Genomic DNA, 18,918 nt, shown 5'->3' on the forward strand with positions numbered 1-18,918 from the left:
CTTCCTCCCAGCTGAGGGCCAGACTCACAACTCTCCTCCCCAGGTGTCGGGAACCACCCAGAAGATGAAGGTGGAACTAGAGCAGCACCTGGCCCGGCTCAGTGAGATCTTTGCCGCCCGGGGCGATTACATCCAGACACTGAAGTTCATGCAGCAGATGGCGGGCAACATCCTCGGCCAGCTCTCAGGGTTGCCCGAGTGGGGAGAGGTCACGGCCGAGCTGACCAAGCTGTCCGACCAGACTGGCTACGTGGAGTACTACAGGTGAGGGCCGTGAGGGCAGAGGGAGAGGCGCTGGGGCTGCACCAGCTTCTTCATCCAAGCCTGCGTCTTAGGGTCCGGGTGGGGAAGTGCCACCGAGGTCTTAATAAGCCATTAACTGAAATTAGAGAACATGAGAGCTTGTAGGGGCTGAGTGGGGGGCACACAGAACAGCCTCCTTATACAGGCAGGCACGAGGCCCAGAGAGGGGCAGTGATGTGCCAACATCCCAGCACCGGAGGCTGGACCTGGCCTCCCAGCACACAGCATGGGCCTTCTCCGGGACCAGCATTCTCCGTGACTGGTGCTTGGTGAAGTACAAGTGTTTATGGGTTCCTCGCTTGCCAGGGGTTATGGGCCACAGGGTGCAGGAGAGAGGGGAGACAGTGGCTTCTTTGCACAGAGCCTCCCCTGATGGCAACTTCTTAGCAAGCCCAGAGATGCCCCCAGCCTCACTTATGTCGAGCTGGAATGATGGGGGCCATGGGGTACTGCCCCACCTTGGCCCTAGTCAGATATGCAAACTCATGCTAATGTCATCTAACCTCTGGAGTTCTGTTTACTTCTGATACCAGACCTCTTAATCTCAAGTTCAAGTTACTGTGCCCCGGCACAGTAAGCCCATCTCTGAGACATGGTGCTTGGAGATGGAGAAAGGTTTATTCGAACTGGCCAAGATGAGAAGGCGGAAGGATAGGTTCTCTCAAATCCGCCTTAACAAAGAAGAAAGCAGTGGGTCTTTACAGAGCTAAGGGGCCTGGGAGGAGGAGTTTTGGAGAAACAAAGGGGAAGTCTGTGTTTCTTTCACTCCAGATAAGTCCTTGGGCATTCAGACTTCTGGGCATCAGTGGCAGCTGGGGGCTGGTTCTCTGGCGATCATAACTTCCTTGAAGGCATCCTTTTTCTTCTACAAAACAAGCTCAGAAATCCTTGTGGCCCTTGAGTCACCCCTCAGGTTAAACAAGAAAACAGCAAATTAATAAGATTTAACTTCTTTTCATTTGTGTCTGTGTTGGGAACAAGGTCAAGGGTAACTATGTTCTTGTTGAATATTTACAGTAACCCTCAGGTACCCAGCTTCACTCTCTCCTGCCTCCCCATTCCCCAAACCCCATCCCAGGTGAAGGCTCTGGACACAGGTCAGCTGACCAGGGACCGACTGTCCTCCCTCCATGTTCAAGGTCTAGTGAAGGTCACTCTGGGTTGAGCCAAGGAGGGAGGCAGCAGCCGCGGCTTTGGGTACCTCCCAGCTGAAGGGCGATAGGAACTCATGAAGTGTGTGTCATTGTGCACCCAGGGCCCAGCACCCAGCACGGAGGAGGCACTAGGGTGGGGTGGACACATGCGTCCTGAAGCACAGGTATCAGCTCTTTGGACCCTCCTGCCCCCCCAATTTGTTGCTTCCTCTTCAAGCCATTGGCAAAGGTCAGAGCCTTTAGCCACTATTGCGCAATCTACTCTGGTTTTATGGATTCATTTCCTCTTTATGAGAAAATGAACTAATACTGAGTCTAGAGAAAATGCTCCTGGTGGCCTCTGGCCAGAGACTTCCCCATCCTTGGCTCTCCCCTTCCTTGGGGTAGGAGATGGCAGGGCCCTGACGAGGGGAGGCTCATGAGGTCCCTCCCCTTCCCAGCCCGTCCGGCCCCTGCATTGCCAGGATATCACAGATGCTCTGGATTGAAAGGGACCTTGGTCAACTTCCCACCAGATGGATGCTCACTTGCAAAAGTGCCTTTCTCCCAAGTGACAGAAAGAAATTGCCAGCTCTAAGGACTGGCCGTGACCTGTGACCCAAGCCAGTGACATCGATTAGTCCTGTGACGTGAGGGCACTCATTGCCTGAGCCTTTGAAATCTTTTTGCCATGGGGTGGTCAGAGGAGGTAGAAAGTGGGGGTCCATTTTGACCCTGCCATTATCACTGAGCAGACCTAGCGTAGGATTGTATTGGGCCTAATGGGCCTACTGTGGGCCACACTTAAGGGCCTAATGTGGGCATTTTGATAACGATGATGATGAAATGTCAGAATGTATATATCAGGAGGGCTTATTTTTAAGGTGGTTTCATTAAAGTGGGGGAACGGTGGTGACAACTGCAGCAGCTATTTCAGTGTGCGTGATTGAGGGGGTCGTTTAGGACCCCCATCCCCAACTCCCACCCCTTGTTCAGGTCGAGGCAGAAAAGGTCTAGTCCAGGGATGGCACCTGTGGCTCCTGAGGATTGTGATGTTCTGTCCCTTCCCCTCCTCTTCGGGTGGTGTTCGCTCCGTCTCCCCTGAGCTGCCCTACGACAAGCCTTTGTCATTGAGCCAACCGGCCTTGGTCTGCTCTGGACAGCCTCCCCATCTTTGCTTTCTGGATAGCTCTAGAGCATAGCCACCCAACTAAGCAAGAAGAAATATTTTTCAGCATTTTTATACAAGGCCTAGCTAAGTACTGGAGGCAATAAAAAGCCAGACAACTACCCTCGTTGAGAAGCTTGTCAGCGATGTCACTGAGCACTTCAGTGGAGGCAGATATGGGAGGAGCTATGGGTGGGAGGAAGGCCCGGAGAGGCTCTTGCGAGAGCCAAGTTCTTGGTTAGAAATCCATCGCCGGGTCATGGCCGGGGTCCTCCGGGAAAACACATCTGCCTCACAGAGCTGTTTCCAGGAACCCCTTACAACATGAGGCGTGGATACAGAGCAGCCCATTGGAACACCATCTGGGGAGTGAGTGAGAAGCAATCGTAACTTGATTTCCTGCCAACGTGTAGAGAGGAGGGGAGCGAGGTAAGAAGAACCTTTAGGCTTGAAACAGGAAACCGGGATTCTGAGAGGTGCCTGGTGGCTGGCTTTGTCTCTTGTAGGAAGGGTCAAAGATGGGGGAGAACCTGGAGTTCGTGGGCCAGGCTTTCTTCCCACGGGCCTTGGTTTTCCAGTCTGTAGAATGGATCCTAATACTCGATGGTCCCTAGGCTTCCTTCCAGCTCTGACTCTGATTCTAAGAAAACTGGCTCCTTGCTGGCCTCATCCTAATGGCGGGCAGGCTCTGCACTTTCCCAGAGCCCCCAGCGCCATTCCTCGGACCCCCCAGGGCAGCCGGCCCCCACCCTATGCAGGGAGTCTGAGGGTTTAGTAAGGCCCCTTTTCGGGCATTAAACCTCCATTCACAAAGGCGGAAAGAACCTCACTTGGCTGCCAGGGGGCCTCCAGCGTGCTCCCTCCCCCTTGGAGCCTCTGTGTCACTTTCTTCCAGCCCCACCCCACACCCCTCCCACCCTCAAAACTCGAACTTACCCTCCTTATGGTGTCAGTGAAGCAGAAAACCATTGCTGGAGAGGAGGAAGTCAACAAATTTATTTGGCTCTTACATTCTTTCTTACGAAAGAAATAATGATTATAAGACTATCCTCTTTGGGGACTAGGAGAAGGCCCTCCTCCCTGCGCCCGGCCTCCTCTGTCCACCAGCCCCCGCTGCTAGACCCCTCCCCCAGCGCAGGGCAAGTGGGGCGGCTGCCAGGTGAGGCTGGCACTGAGTTGTGAGGACCGCCTTGGGGTCCTGTTTGGAAGGGGAGGCACGAGGGCGCTCTGCTTGGGATCTTCTCCGCGCCCTGGGCTTCAGGCGCTCCGGGTTCTTGAGTTGGTGCTTTGGAGACGGAGGAAAGTGGGGTCTTAGGAATCCCTCCCTGCCTCGCCTGGGACCCTTTGCATTTGGCGGGCACTTAATCCTCAGCCTGCCCTGTGCGAGGAGGGTTCCGGCTTCCTTTACAGGTTTGGAAACTGAGGCTCAGAGGGGTGAAGCAACCAGCCAAGGTCTCCAGCTGGTGTGTGACAGCCTTTCCCCATCCGCTCAGGCCGGGGGGACAAAGATGCCAGAGGAGTGAGGGTCCAGGAGGCCTGGAGGTGCCCCAGGATGTCCTGACCTGGGGGTCCCTGCCCCACCTCCAGCTCCTGATGGTCTGGGGACCGAGCCCACTCCTGCACATCCTTCGCCCTAAGCTCAGCGCCTGGCACAAAAGTTGGTGGAAACGAACCTAGACGTCCACAGTGGGGGTTTCCAGACAGCCAGGAGGGCCAGAGGAGGCCGGGGGCAGGGGGCCAGGCCGACCGTTCATCAAAGCAGTGGGCGTCCTAGGGGCTCTCTTAGATCTGTGGCTATAAATGTCAGGGTTTGCCTGCTCTGAGGCTGTGTGAGAGTTCTAGAAGCAGTGGGAACCAGGGTTTAAAGAGATGCCCGTGGGAGAAGGCTGCAGAGAGAGAACACAGACCTGCTGCGTCCACTGTGTAGCCATTAGGCACATGTGGCTACTGAAATTTAGACTAATCCAAATTAAATAAAGTTAGAAAGCCATTGCCTCATTTGCACAGGCCACATTTCAAGTTCTTTGTCGCCACATAGGAAGTGACAGATGGAGTGGAGAGCGCAGAGATAGAATGTTCCCATCACTGCAGAAAGTTCTAGCAGACGGCACTGGTTTAGACACCCAGCCAGGAGCCCGGGAGCTGACTCCTTTGTCCAGGATGAAAAAGGGTGCAGCCCCCGGGCCCCTGAAGAGCCTGTGCACCCGTGCACACTGGGTTCTTCCTGTCCAGGGCAGGGTTGCACCCGCATCTAGTCTGCTTAGCTGCTGGCTCTGGGCAGTTTGCTGTAACGAAGGGTCTAGAGAGCCTGGGGGTCGCTGTTCAGACCCCCGGGTAGACCCCAGATGGGGAGTTCTGCCCTGCTCCCCCTGACCGTCCTTCCCCTCCTTCCAGGTGGCTCTCCTACCTCCTCCTCTTCATCCTGGACCTGGTCCTCTGCTTCATCGCCTGCCTGGGGCTGGCCAAGCGCTCCAGGTGTCTCCTGGCCTTGTGAGTAGCCCTGCTTAGGGGCCTGGGACAAAGAACTGGGCAAGCATGTTGGGTGACAGTGCCACCGGCAGAGAGAGACGAGGGCCCGGTCAGGCTTGGAGGATGTGGTGGGATCAACAGCCTGAAGCCGCCTTCCACCCCCTCTTCAGCACCCGGCTAAGGGGGTACAGCAACCACCAACTTGCCATCTGGACACCAAGCAAGGACAGGGCTTTGCTCTAGGTGTCCCCTCCCTCCTGGGCCCGACTGTTGAGCAGCTGAAGAAATGCGGCCGAGCGTTATGGCCTCTTGCATTCTAACCAGCACCTCCTCCTTAGCCGGCGCCCTCACAGCCCAGGACCTGGCTCTAGGCAGTGGGTTCCACCCTTCTCCCAGCAGTCAGAATGGCCGATGTCAGGGCAGGGACTGAGGCTGCCTTCGGGCCACTGCAGGAGGCTGAGAGGAAGGGCGCTAAAGGTTGGTGGGGTGCCAGCCATCACAGCATCCCCTGCCTGCCAGCCTTTGCCTGGATCCCACTGGTGGCTGCCTCTCTCCTAGGATGCTGTGCTGTGGGGTGCTGGCCCTGCTCCTCAGCTGGACGTCCCTGGCTGCTGACACCGCTACAGCAGTGGTGAGTTGGGGGGGGCAGTGTAGGGGTAGTGGGGGCACTGACCAGGACCAACTGTCTGCTGGTAGGCTGATGTGTGCTATCCAGAGTCCCCAGGGCAGGACCAGCTTCCGGTCTCGGTTCCTGATCTGATCCCAGAATCTCAGCACTGAAGGGGCTTGGGTTATCTGTACCAGCCCCCTCGCCCTGCAGATGGGGACACGGGCCCAGAGATAGTTGCCCATGATCACAAGGTATTTAGGGACAGAGCCAAGATAGGACGCCTGATGCCCAATCCCTTTCGTGCACAGATGACCAAGTGACTTCTCTTTGGGTGTGAAGAACTGACCAGATCTGGGGGGGATGGGCAGGGTCTGGACCTCAGGCTGGAGGAGCCCTCCGGCTTCAGAAGCAGCCTCCTTGGCCAGCTTCCCAGGGCACTGGCAATGTGGAATGTGGCCTTTAGCTTGCCTTCCGTCCCATTGTCCTTGGACTCACACACAGTCTAAACACAATGGTGTATGTTTCTGGATGTGGTGCCTCCAAATGTTTAAAAAAAAAAACAAAAGCAAAAAAGTACAAGGTCAGGGGAGCTTCCTCTGAAGGAGTTTTCTCTTTAATTGACCTAACACTCAAGTTAAACTGTGTGCACAAGTCATTCATTCATTCAGCTGACGTTTGACTCTGGCACTTAACAATGGTGCCCGGTGCCTAGGGATGCAAAAACCAGGGGGACATGATGTTTGCTCCTGACGCAGCCACAGCCTGCTGGAGAAAGACGTGTAGGCACATCATTGCAGCCCCATGTGAGTCAATACGGTGGAGGTGCATGTTCTGTGTGTGTGTGTATGTCGTAGAGGGGACAGGATTTACGAGGGATTGCAAGGAACCCCGAGCTGATTCAAGCACACAGACTAACTTTGTGACCTGCATCTGTGCTGTCCTCGCTACCTGGGGATAGAAGAATGAGGCTCGTACTGGAAGCCCTCTCCCCAAACTCATGCCTTGCCCGGCGCCTTGGGGGCTGGCGGCCTGTAGCTCTGGCCTTGGGCAGTTTGCTTCCATGATGCCCACAGAATGATTGGCCCCTGGTGCTGCTTGGATCGTAGCAGCTTTTGGCAGGGCTCCTCCGGAAGGGAGAGGAGGTGGGCATCTCCTCTTTTCTTTCCTCCCCTTGTACCATGCAGTGTCCAATTTGGGCAGGAGAGAGAACTGGACAAGTATGAGCCTGGGGCCCCTCCAGAAACACAGAAGGGGAGGGTCGGAGGGCCCAGGTCATGCTCCAAAGCATCCTGATGTCATCAGGAGCCCGGAGTGCTGTACATAGTCCAGGGGAGTGGCTGCTGGCCGGAGCAGCACGCACAGCTGTCTGGCTGACAGCCCCTCCTCTGGGGACAAGTGAAAGCACATAGAAACTCGCACATGGCGAGCTCTCCTGGCCGGCCTGCCCCAGGCGGCCTCTGCCTTCTGGAAGCAGGGGAGGCTTCCAGCTTGCCACCGGGAGCAGCCCTTTGGGAGACAGCTCCTTCCCAGTGGGGGCCTCTCCCTCTCCCCAGGCCTCTGTTCAAGCAAACCGGAGGCGCTTTAGTCTCCCAGCTGGGTGCCCTGGAATGCGAGGGAGCTGCAGAGAAAGGCCATTCCCTGCTCTGCTCAGTCAGGCCCTTGTGTGAGAGCCAGAGTGTGAAGGGGCCTTTGATGGGGCCAGAGACGCTGCTGCATTTTAATAGGAAGCGGAGTGAGGAGGAGCCGGGAGGGGAGAGAGGTGCCGGCGAAGACTATTGTGGGCAGCTTCTGTGTGGCCTCGCTGCCCTGCTCTCCGAGGCCTGATTTTTTTTGTTTTTTTTGAGAGCTGTGGGGCCAGAGGACTGACCCTGCAGGCCCTCCCCCCACCTCCCCTGTCCCCCTAAAAGGACCTCCATGAGGAAGGAGCCCTGCCCCTGAGAATCTGCTCCGAATGGGAATGTGGGGAGCTGAGCTCTGGGCTGTGGGCCCCGCTCTGAGCCTCCTGTGACCCCGGCCGCTGCCTCCCTGCTTGACCGCCCCCCACACACCACCAGTGGTCAGGAGCGTAAGGCAGAGGGCGAGGGGTTCAGGGCAGAGGGGAGAGAAGACGCCCAAGAAGGAGGCGACAGTAGGTTTGGGAGAGCGGGGAGGGAAGGGTTATCCAGTGCTGTGGCCACAGAGCACCATAGACGGAGCAGAGCTGAGGGCTCCCTGCGAGTCCAGCCACCGAGGGATGGCAGGCCCACCTCACTGAGTTGGGTAGGGGAGCAGGAGCGTGGCCTCTGAACCTCTTGTCTGGGGCCACTTTCCACGCCCCCACCCGCTCCCTTGCCCAGGAGTGGACCCCTGGGAAAGTTACTGAGGTTCTGCAGGCCTCAGTTTCCTCGTGTGTACAATGGGGAGAATAATAGCCCTCCCTCACTGGGTTGTTGGTGGGATGAGGTGAGTTGGTTAATCCGTGGGAGGCCTATGGTAAATGTTGCATAAACAGTAGCCATCATTGTTGTACCCCACATTTATTGTCATTAGGTGAGGGACCATCACCTCTGCTCTCAGTGGTCTGGGCTCTGGGCGGCTTCTCCACCTGCCCCAGCTGTGCTCAGTGTCCCCTCCCTCCCCTCATCCTCACCCCCGTTGCATGTCCTGCACACGGGGGCGCACGTGCACACACAGGCCCTTGTCTTCATTGAGAAGAAAGTTGAATCCTCAGTGCAGGAACTGAAGAGCAGGGCTGGCCTGAGGGGGAAGGAGAGGGTGGGAGGCCACATCCCTGGTGGGGCCTATGATGGGGGCCTCCTGACCCTCTTTGGATCCCAAACTTCTGGGGGTGACCCAGACCAAGATGGCGGCCTCGCTCTTTATTTTCCCGCAGGCCTCCCCATCCCCCACCAGGGCCTGGCCTCCCCACCCTGCCACTCCAGTGAGGGAGGTGATCGTACCCCCAGGCCCCCTGGTGTCGTGGCTCTGATTTATAGCAATAGACCAGTCTGGCTGATGATGTGTGTTAGTGGTCTGTGTACAGAGCAATTCTCCCAGGGTCCTGAGCACGTGGTCGTGTGAGTGTGTGTGTATGTATGAGCGTGTGCCTGTGTGCAAACGGCTCTGTATCTAGAGGGGCATTTTATTCCCCAGTCCCCCACGCGTACACACGCATGTTTTCTAGACCATAAGTGCCACAGCACAGCTTGCCACTATATCCTGTGCCTAGAACAGTGCATGGCACCTCGTAAGTGCTCAGTAAATATTTATCAACTCAATGAATGAGTGAGTGAAGTTCCGCTGGGGACCCCTGAGGCACCCACTCCTGAAGGAGAACAGGGCCCTGGCAGTTCAGGGCCATGGGGAGGGGTCCTCTGCTCGGGAGCGTGCACTGGAGCAGGGGCAGCCCCGAGGAGTGGGCCAGAGGACCAGAGCTTACCCCGGTTGCTCTGAAAGGTGGAGGCCCCCCCTTACCCAGCGTCCCACTGCACCCGCCCGCCGGATCTGGGGAGGGCCTGGCTCTGAGCATGGCATCCTGGCTGCCGTCTCTTCCAGGGCCTGGACCTGCTCCCACTCAGCCCCGTGGGCCCTTGGTGGTCACCCAACCAGGCCATGCTTCAGGGTCCAGGTCCCCCAGCTGGTCAGTGGCAGAGCCCCGGGCCTGGGTCCTCTACTCCCAGCCCCCTGCTCTTCCTGGTCCCCCATCTCATCGTGAGCAGGACCTGCACCCAAAGGCTCAAAGATGGATTCAGCGCCAACATAATTCTTTAGAAAGAGAGTCTGGGGGAGGCTTCATAGAGTTACACCCTCAGAGCGTGTGGGACGTGATAACAGCAAGACAAATAGCAAGTAAAATCAAGTAGAGGTGAGCAGAGGAGGCCATGGTGTGCATCAGTCTGCGAGCCACGCCCTGCGGCTCCCCCTGGCCCAGGCTCCCGGCCCGGAGGTCGTCCCAGAAGAGGCATTCAGAGATGAGAAATAGGACCTGGTGCCTGCTCTTTGCCCATCGCCTTTCTGAGTGCTGTACATCGATAAATTCATAAGATGGATAGCGTTTTTCTCCCCATGTTATAGCAGAGGCAACTGACACACAGACGATAAGTCACTTGGCCAAAGTTGCAGAGCCAGGACTCGAATCCAGGGAGGCTGGCTCCTGACTCTTCTTGCCCACCCGGGACTGAGCTAAGGGGTCCAAGTGGCTGGGGTCGAGGGCGTCTGGCTCCTCCCAGGGCCCTGGTATCGTGACTTCCCTCCACCCCTCTCCTCTTTCCCTGGTTCAGGCCACCAGTGACTTCTGCGTGGCTCCTGACACCTTCATCCTGAACATCACGGAGGGTCAGATCCGCACAGGTAATGAGCTCTCCGGCCTCTGCTGTCAGAGCCGCTCTGGCTGCTCAGGCCAAGCCCGCGGACAGCCAGTCTGTGCCTCTGCTTAACCTCTTTCAGCCCCAGAGTCATCCAATCCCTCCCCAGCACTTCTCACACCCACACCTACACTTCAGGTCCAGTGGGACCTCTGGGCCATTTCTTAGAAGCCAGTTCCTTTGGGAGGTTGGGGACTGGCTTGGCCCCTGAGGATGGATCGCGTCCTGGTCACTTGTGAGCTCCTGCCTGATGCCAGTGTCTTTGCCTTGCAGAGGTGACCCGTTACTACCTGTATTGCAGTCAGAGCCTAAGCAGCCCCTTCCAGCAGGTACGGCCCAGCCAGCCCAGCCTTCACCCTGCCCCCAGACCCCTGGGTCAGCTCGCTCCCTCTGACCCCAAGCCCCAGCACTGACCAGTAAGCTGAAGGTGGCTGGGTGCTCTTTGCTTCTCTGTGGTCCTCTGAAGGGCCAGTGCTCTTAGCATCTTCTAGATCAGTGTTTCTCACACGCCAACATGTATGCCTGTCCCCCAGGGAGCTGGTTAACATGCAGATGCTGCGCAGGAGGTCTGGGGTGGGGCCCAAGATTCTGCATTTCTCACAAGCTCCCAGGCAAGGCCAATGCTGCTGGTCTGAGGACCACACTGAGTAGCAAGAAGCAAGAGGACTCTCGAGAAGCCTGAGGGATGAGGGAAGACTTCCTGCAAGCAGGAAGGGCCATGATAACGGGTGTGACCGCAGCCACAGCCAAGGGGAGGGGCTGCAGGGGAACAGGCCCTCGGGGCTGTGGGGGCTCCTGGGAAATGGACCCTCGCAGCAGGGCTGCGGTCTCTCCTGGCCCAGGCCCTGACCATCTTCCAGCGCTCGCTGACCACCATGCAGATCCAGGTCGTGGGACTGCTGCAGTTTGCGGTGCCTCTCTTCCCCACGGCAGAGGTAAGGCTGTCTGCCACAGTGTCTGTGCTAGAAGAGGGGGCGCCCCAGGGCCAGAGCTTCGGACAGCCAGGCTGTGCAGAGCTTTCCCCCACCCCCGCCCGCCAGGCCTCTTTGCAAAAGCCACTGTTTGTGGCTTTGTCCACAAGCCCTCCCCCCTCCACTCATTCTGTGCCTCTCTGTTTGTCCACGTTTGCCTGTTTCTTTCTTCCTGCTTCCAGAAAGATCTGCTCGGAATCCAGCTCCTGCTGAACTCATCAGAGTCCAGCCTTCACCAGCTGACGGCCATGTTGGATTGCCGAGGGCTGCACAAGGTGCTGGGGTGGCCCTGGGGGCGATCGGGGGTTGGGGGAACCCCAGTGGCCACGTTGTCCCAGAGAGAAGCCAGTAGAGGCCAGGAGAGTGACTGCCTCGAGCCCCTTCAGGCCGGGGGAACGGGGCAGAAGCTGGACAGGGGAAGGTGGGAGAGGTACCTGGCTCCTTGATTCTCTCCAGTAGCTGAGATGGGGAGACTCAGTGAAAGATCCCAGGGGCAGGGGTGGGAGGATGGGACCAGGTTGCCTCTAGAACACTGGGGGACCCTGAGCTAGATGAGGAGGCTGTTCCCCATTGTTCCGACTCCTGGCCATCTGGTCAACCCCTCCGTCTCCCCAGGTTGCATGTACACATCCCAATCTCATTGCCAGGGTCATGTCTCCAGGAATTTGAACCATCAGACCCTAATGCAGGGAACACACTGGGAGTATGTGAGCTCCCCTCCCCCAAAGCAGTAAGCCAGTGTGTGGACAGCTTCACATCCCATGTCGTTTAGAGCGAATGGTCCTGATAATGGTCATGGCTGCCGTTGAGTGAGTCCTGGGATCTGTGCTCAGCCTTGATCTGTGCACGTTATACCCCGTATGTCATTCAGTCTTCACACTATACTATGAAATACATGTTATTTCGTGGGAGATCTTGTAGATGAGGAAACTGTATATGCGTGTGGATAAATATAGATAGATAGGTAGATGTGTATATGTATAGATCCATGTAGCTATAAAGTAGCTTACTGAAGATTCCAGAGCTGGCCAGTCAAGGGCTTGGGTTTGGACCCTGGCAATCTGACTTCAGAGCTGAGAACATGGGACTCGCCCTTGTGTCCTCGCTCTCCCCCTCCACATCCAATCCCTCAGCAAGCCTTGGCAACTATACTCGCAGACGTATCCTGCATCCATCCTCTTCTCTCTCCCTCCACAGCTTCCGCCACGGTCCAAGCACCATCCTGCTCCCCTGGTGACAGCCGTGCCTCCTCACCTTCCCTGCCTTTCTCTCGCCCCCTTACCACCCGTGACGTTTCGTATAAGCAGGCAGAGCAGTCTTTTTAAAAAACTCATCGGATCACATCCCTTCTGTCCCCAGACCCTCCAATGTCTTCCTGTCACCTTATGATGAAACGCAAACTCCTCACCTGCCCTGCAAGGCCCAGCGTGACCTGGCACCACCCAACCCTGTCTCCTGCTGGCCTTTTTCCTCTTGCCCGAACAAGCCAATTTGTCCCCTTTGCCTCACCTGCTCAAGGCGCACTCTGCTCCTTCTTGCCATCCTGGCCTCAGATTAAATGCCCCCCGTCTTCTGGCTCCCCGGCCCCGCAGCCTTGTCTGTCTTATTCAGGACCGACCCTCCTGTGCCTGACATACAGAAGATGTTTAGCAAATGCTTGTAGAGTGAACCCAAATGCCCCATTGTGTTGGGCCCTGGAGCGTGGACCTTTAATGGCTGTACAAGGTGCTCAGGATGAGGAAGGAAAGGAGATCCCAGGTCCAGGCTGGGGGAGGGCCTTCTAGAGACAAGCTCAGACCCCAGGCTGTGTCCCCACTCCCCCCCCAGCTTTGCGTCCCTCCTCCTCCAGGACTACCTGGACTCCCTCGCTGGCATCTGCTATGACGGCATCGAGGGCTTGCTCTATCTCGGCCTCTTCTCCCTCCTGGCCGCCCTGGCCTTCTCCACTGTGATCTGCGCGGGGCCGCGGGCCTGGAAGCACCTTACCACCAGGTGGGCTGCCTGGTGGGCGGGGGAGCTGCCTGGGGGAGCACGTAGAGGGCTCTGCTCTGTGACTGAGCCGAGAGCTGATAACCTGGAACGGACAAGGGCAGCAGGGGGCCCAGGCATTCAGCCCCAGCTGGCTGGCTGGATTTCTTCAGAAGCTTCACTGAGAGTCCAGACAGTCAGGACCCCAACAAGAGCTTTGGGGGGGCCCAGGGCAAGAGCGGGGCTGAGGATGGTGACAGCCCTGATGCCACATCCTGGCATCCCTTGCTTGTCCTCTCTTTCTCCACAGGACTTTGTGGTGTGAGATGACGAGGAGAGCTTCCGGTGCTGGGAGGGGTGTCCTGGAATGCCAGGAAGGATGGATTGTAGCGTTGTTGTCAGGGAAGGTGCAGTCTCAGGTAGAGGGACAGAGACAAGATGGTGTTTCAGCACCTTGAGAGTAAATCAGACAAGAGGAAGCAGGGTAGGGAGGGCCAGTGTGCACGCGGTCAGCATGGTAGGCTGCCTGGAGGAGGTGGACGTGAAGTTGGGAACTGGGCAGAGTGATCTGTGTGAGGCAGGGCTGAGGACCACTTTTAGAAGAACCTCAAGGAGACACTTGTGGCCAGAGAGAGAGTCCTGGGAGGAAAGATTGGGAAGCAGGCCAGGAGCCCACTGCCTCGGAGTCTCCGTTGCACCTCATGGCTGGCTGTATCCTACATGTTCTAGGGACAGAGACTACGATGACATCGATGATGATGACCCCTTCAACCCCCAGGCCCGCCGCATCGCCGCCCACAACCCTCCTCGGGGGCAGCTTCGCAGCTTCTGCAGCTACAGCAGCGGCCTGGGCAGCCAGACCAGCCTGCAGCCCCCCGCCCAGACCATCTCCAACGCCCCCGTCTCAGAGTACATGTACGGCCGGGCCCCCCCGGGCCTCCCCTTGCACCTCCCCCACATATCCGGGCTAGATCTGTGGATAACATGCTTGGGTCCAGAGAGCCGGGTGGGGATGAAGGCATCAGAGGCCAGCCTGGGCGCCCCGGCAGCCGTGGGATGCCTGGTGCATCTGGTCACCCCGGCACACCCATGTGTCCTGGAGGAAGAGCCCACTGCAGATGCCCTTTGCCTCAAGCCCGTGGGGGATCCTAGGGCTGAGAGCTGCATTTCTCCAGGCCACACTGCTCCCGGCCCCTGTCACCCCATCTGCTGCTTCTCCCTGGGCCTCCTGGAGAGCTCCTTCCCCTCTCTTCCTGCCCACACTCCCTCCACTCTGTCCATGGTCTGTTTCCACGCCCACTCCCATATGCACACCCCCCTGGTACCCTCCTGTAGGAATCTGCACACCGCTTCCACCCCTTGCTTTCCCCTCATGAGCTCCCTCTCCACCCCTAGGAACCAGGCGGTGCTGTTTGGTGGGAACCCACGCTACGAGAACGTGCCACTCATCGGAAGAGGCTCCCCGCCTCCCACGGTAAGCGGGGCTCCCGGGCAGAGCCACGGCTGTGGCCCTTGTTGGGGAAATACAGATAAGACCTCTGCCAACCCAGAGAATCCCATGCACAAAGGTAGAAAAAGGAAACAGTTCTGTTCCTGAATATGCATTAAACAGACCCACGTGCACGTCACAAGCAATCTGCTGAAGACACTGCACAGACAGAAAGCTCGCCCTAGGCAGGCAGCACACATACCCCGCTGCACACCTGTCCTCCAGCAAGAGGGCTCCACAGCACTGTTTGTCACCCTAGTCCATCCTCATTCCGCCTGCTAGTTGGGGTGGTCATCAGTGTTCACTGATTGCCACAGAGCTAGGAGGCGTCTTCCCTGATGCTTGCATTTCAAAGAGATGGCTCCCACACCCTTAAGAAAATGTCCCTGGGTTGTGAAACTGCCAGGAACCTTATTCAGCCTTTAAAAAGGTATTTATGTACATCTCAAAGGGACGGAGAGATAATTTACAATGATAAGTTTCCTAAACCAAATGCTCTAAAAAGAGAGAAAGAAGTTTTTTGCTTTAGGGAAATTTTTCTTTTCAGTTTATGCTTATCCTTCCACCCTGGGCTGGAGGGTGGGGCTGCTGTGGTGGGTCTGGGAGGGCTCATACCAGACCCAGCCTTCCTCAACCCCACTCGCCTCCCCAGGGCCCAAGGACTGTGCCCAAGTGGGGTCTGTGCCTCCCACCTGCCACCCTCCCCCTCCAGCCAGGGAACCCAGATGGCAGCATCAGGGTAGGAGTCTGCGGTGAGGGCTGGGCAAGTGGAGAAGAAAAGACGATGCTATCTTCTCCAAGAGAAATACTAGGGTGGCAGGGATACTGGCTGAGACAGAGATGGCTGCAAGCAGAGACAGTAGACTGTCGAGGTTCAAGGACACAGGCTCCAGTGCCAAATGCCAGGGTTCAAATCCCAGCTCGTTGCCTATGACCTCTGTGACCTTGGACAGGCACTTCACTGCTGCGCCTCAGTTTTCCCATCTGTAGAATGGGAAGGGTAATAGCATATAGTGTGTGGGTGGTCTGAGTGTCCGAGGAATCAGTCCTCATAAAAGCAGGTGTGTGGCCCAGTAAGTGCTGTGAGAGTGAGCTGCTTGCTTTGTTACCCCCTCCTGTCATCACATGTGCTTCCTCCCGCCCCACCTTCTCAGAGGTATGGCACTGATAAGAAAGGGGAGGTCCAAGACAAGGCTGGAAGTCTGCGACAGGGGTGGGCAGCAGAGTTCTTGAGGCAGGTGTCTGTCGGGGAGGGAGCCCCTGCCTCACTCGGCTGGAGGTGTCTCACGTGCCCATCCACGTGTTTGGAAGGGGCTGTCCAAGTGGGGAACTAGGACACAGGAGACCCAAGGACACGGGCCTGATGACAGGGGCCTGGGCCCCGAGAACCAGGATGCTCACATACGTTCACAGGCATCCAGCCAGCGCTCGGTGAAAACCATGGTGCCGGACGCGGGGAGAGAGACAGGACCCCAACCCGTCCGCAGGAAGTGTATCATCTGTTGGGGGGGGAGATCCATACCTTAGTGCAGTGGGGCTCACCCAGGGGCAGTTTTGCCCCCCAGGGGACATTTGGCCATGACTGCAGGCATTTTTCATTGTCACAACTGGGGGTAGTTGCTACTGGCATCTAGCGGGTAGAGGCCAGGGATGCTGCTATGCACCCAGAGAACACAGGACAGCCTCCACCACAAAGAATGATTGGCCCCAAATGTCCACGGTGTCCTGGTGAGAAAGTGATCTGACTGATCCGTCTTCCCCTGTCATGATGCCACCTTGCTGGTTTTGCCCAGAGCGCCTCCCAGCTGTCCTTCCACAGACAGCGCTAGATCCAGGCCCAGCTCTGGCATCCTGGGGTCCTCAGGCAGGGCGAGTGGGCACCTTTTAAATCTCAACCTGGCTTCTCTCTCTAACCAGAAGCCTCCTGGGTTCCTTTTTCCTCCTGTGGACCCAGGCACACAGATTTGATTTTAATATTAATCTGAGTGCAACAAAATTTGGAGAAATCTGCTGTGAAAAATGAATTGCTCAGAGCACTGTGATGCCAAATAAGTCATTTTCCTATTACCTTCCCTTTTGAAAGATTCAGGCCGCTCCCCCTGCCATTAGTGTTACCGAACACAAACACGGGCTTGTTTACCCACCGCACGGGAGGGGTAACGACTGGGATGCCAGGCTTATGGCAGGGAAAGAGGTTTACTATCAAACGGCAGCCAGATAAGAAGATGGGAGTTAAAACTAAGATCCAGGGGCCTGCCCAGTGGCACAGCGGTTAAGTTCACATGTTCCACTTCTCAGCGGCCCGGGGTTCGCAGGTTTGGATCCAAGGTGCATACCTATGTACTGTTCATCAAGCCACACTGGCAGTGTCCCACATACAAAATAGAGGAAGACTGGCACAGATGTTAGCCCAGGGACAATCTTCCTCAAGCAAAAAGAGGAGGATTGGCAACAGATGTTAGCTTGGGGCCAGTCCTCCTCAACAACGACAACAAAAATGAAAAATAAACTCAGACCCACCTCCTCAAAGGGCAAAAGGTAGGGGTTTTTATCTGGGGTTTCAGGTAGGGGAGGGAGAGCGTGTGGCCTTGCTGGCTGGCGCCTTCCCACCAGCCTGCGTTTGGCCTTGAAGACTGAGTTTCTTTTCCCTGACAGTGTGGACTTTGCTGGTTTTCATCTTCAGCCTGTGTTTGGCCTTGTGAGGCCGAATCTTGACGTCTGGACCTTGACTTCCTGGGAAAGACGGCTCACTCTATGCTAGAGGGCCAGAGAGACCTGGTAGTTCAAACAACAGTTGATTATGCCGAACATGCACAGGTGCAGTTAGCAAAGCTCATCTCACAGATTTTGCTCTGGGGAGATTTTTTTAACTTCTTCCATTCTTGGTTTCATTAGCAGAGATAATCAAGGACTGACCTTATTTGCAAGGCTCAAGGACAGAATCCCCCTTCCTCCCTATAATTAACACCTGCCCAGAAACCCTGATTGCTTTGACAGAGTTGACCGCCCTGCCCCGGGGAAGACCCCACCCTCCTACCTGCACGGGCAGGAAGACACTCCTGCTGGTGCTGCTGCCCGAGGCCCGAGGCCGCACTGCCTGGAGGCGTGGACCTGCGCGCCAGTAAAGCCCACCCTCCCCGCGCCTGCTCTCTCGATTCACCAGTACTCGGTGCCTTTGACACTGATAAATCCCTCCCTCTCCCAGCCCCATCTCTGGGACAGAGGAGGATTTCATTTCGGTGGGTGATATCAAGCAAAGTCATCAGAATGTACGGCCTGTCGCCTTGGCTAGAAACGCGTCTTCCCTTAGCTCTGCCTTCCAGGCATCCCTCTTATCCTTCGGGCACCGTGTCCTAGACTTGAGGGACAAAACTGCCCTGGGCAGCTGTTACAAATTCCAGTAGCAGGACTTCCCTCCAGACTCCGGAGACAGAATCTCCAGCGGGCGCCCAGGGGATGCTGACCATCAAGCGAGTCTGGGAAGCTCTGTTCAAGGAGGAGGTCACGGAACGGGCCTCAGCATCACCTGGAGGACTTGTTAGAACACAGGCCGATGGGCCCACCCTGTTCTGATTCAGGAAACCGGGGGTGGGCCAGGATTTGCGTTTCTAACACGTTCCCAGGAAAGCTGAGGCTGCTGGTCTGGGAAGCACGGCTGGAGACCCCCTGCTCCGGGGCAGGCCCCTCACTGTCCACATCATTGACCTTTCGGGCGCGATCATTGTGTGTCATGGGCCGCGCTGGGCACTCCCAGATGTTTAGCAGCATCCCGCACCTCTACCCACTCGATGCCAGAAGCACTTCTCACTCCCTACCCGCCAATGTGACAACTAGAAATGCCTCTGGATATTGCCAAATGTCCCTGTGGGCAAAATCGCCCCCGGTTGAGACCCACTGGGTTAAGGAATCTCCTGTTCCCGAAACTGAAGTGGGTTCCCTCCTGGCAAGTTCAATCCGACTCTATCAGAAGCAGGTGTCTCACAAAGTGAGGTATATTGCAGCAAATAGCAGACCATGTGGAATCATTTCCAGCGTCATGGTTCCCAGAACAAAGGGGAGCAGGGACCTTTTGTTTCGGATGGGGAATGGATATGCAAAAGGGAGAGGTGGGTAAACATGCTTCCACATGCACTGTAGGTTAGGATAATAAGGCCTAAGCTCCTCCTGGAGAGATTTTAGCCTTAAAAATAAGGCAAGGGCTGTAGGTGAGGCTTGGTCTGGTTCAGGGTGGTTGGTGATTGTGTCTCAACACAACAAAAGGAAAAAGAATTTGGAACAACAGATAAATGCTTCCAGACCCACCCTTGAGTTCTTCAGGGCAACTAGTCAGTGACAAAATCTCCCCTCAGCTGGAGGCATCCGTCCCCTCTCTGGACCTGGACCCCGGAAACTTCCCTGTGGCCAGGAGACAGCAGGCCAGCAGCATCTGGGGCGCCTTAGATGCGGACTTGGGTCCTGTGACCA

General features: G+C 56.7%; 1 protein-coding gene across 2 annotated transcripts in view; it reads left to right on the top strand.

The window, feature by feature from the left end:
- Positions 1-18,918, top strand: part of TTYH2 (tweety family member 2) — a 41,275-nt gene that overhangs the window by 19,656 nt on the left and 2,701 nt on the right. Inside the window, exons 4-13 of one of the 2 annotated variants that reach the window (XM_014839606.3) lie at positions 44-264; positions 4,999-5,094; positions 5,632-5,704; positions 9,943-10,012; positions 10,300-10,355; positions 10,869-10,961; positions 11,180-11,272; positions 12,847-12,989; positions 13,695-13,880; positions 14,361-14,439. In XM_014839606.3, the coding sequence (XP_014695092.2) occupies positions 44-264; positions 4,999-5,094; positions 5,632-5,704; positions 9,943-10,012; positions 10,300-10,355; positions 10,869-10,961; positions 11,180-11,272; positions 12,847-12,989; positions 13,695-13,880; positions 14,361-14,439 (1,110 nt within the window). Of the gene's footprint in view, positions 1-43; positions 265-4,998; positions 5,095-5,631; positions 5,705-9,942; positions 10,013-10,299; positions 10,356-10,868; positions 10,962-11,179; positions 11,273-12,194; positions 12,723-12,846; positions 12,990-13,694; positions 13,881-14,360; positions 14,440-18,918 lie in introns of those variants that run through there. The other variant, XM_044744845.2, reaches the window with a different exon arrangement.

This window comes from Equus asinus, chromosome 13 (genome assembly GCF_041296235.1).
Source record: "Equus asinus isolate D_3611 breed Donkey chromosome 13, EquAss-T2T_v2, whole genome shotgun sequence".
Lineage (NCBI taxonomy): Eukaryota > Metazoa > Chordata > Mammalia > Perissodactyla > Equidae > Equus > Equus asinus.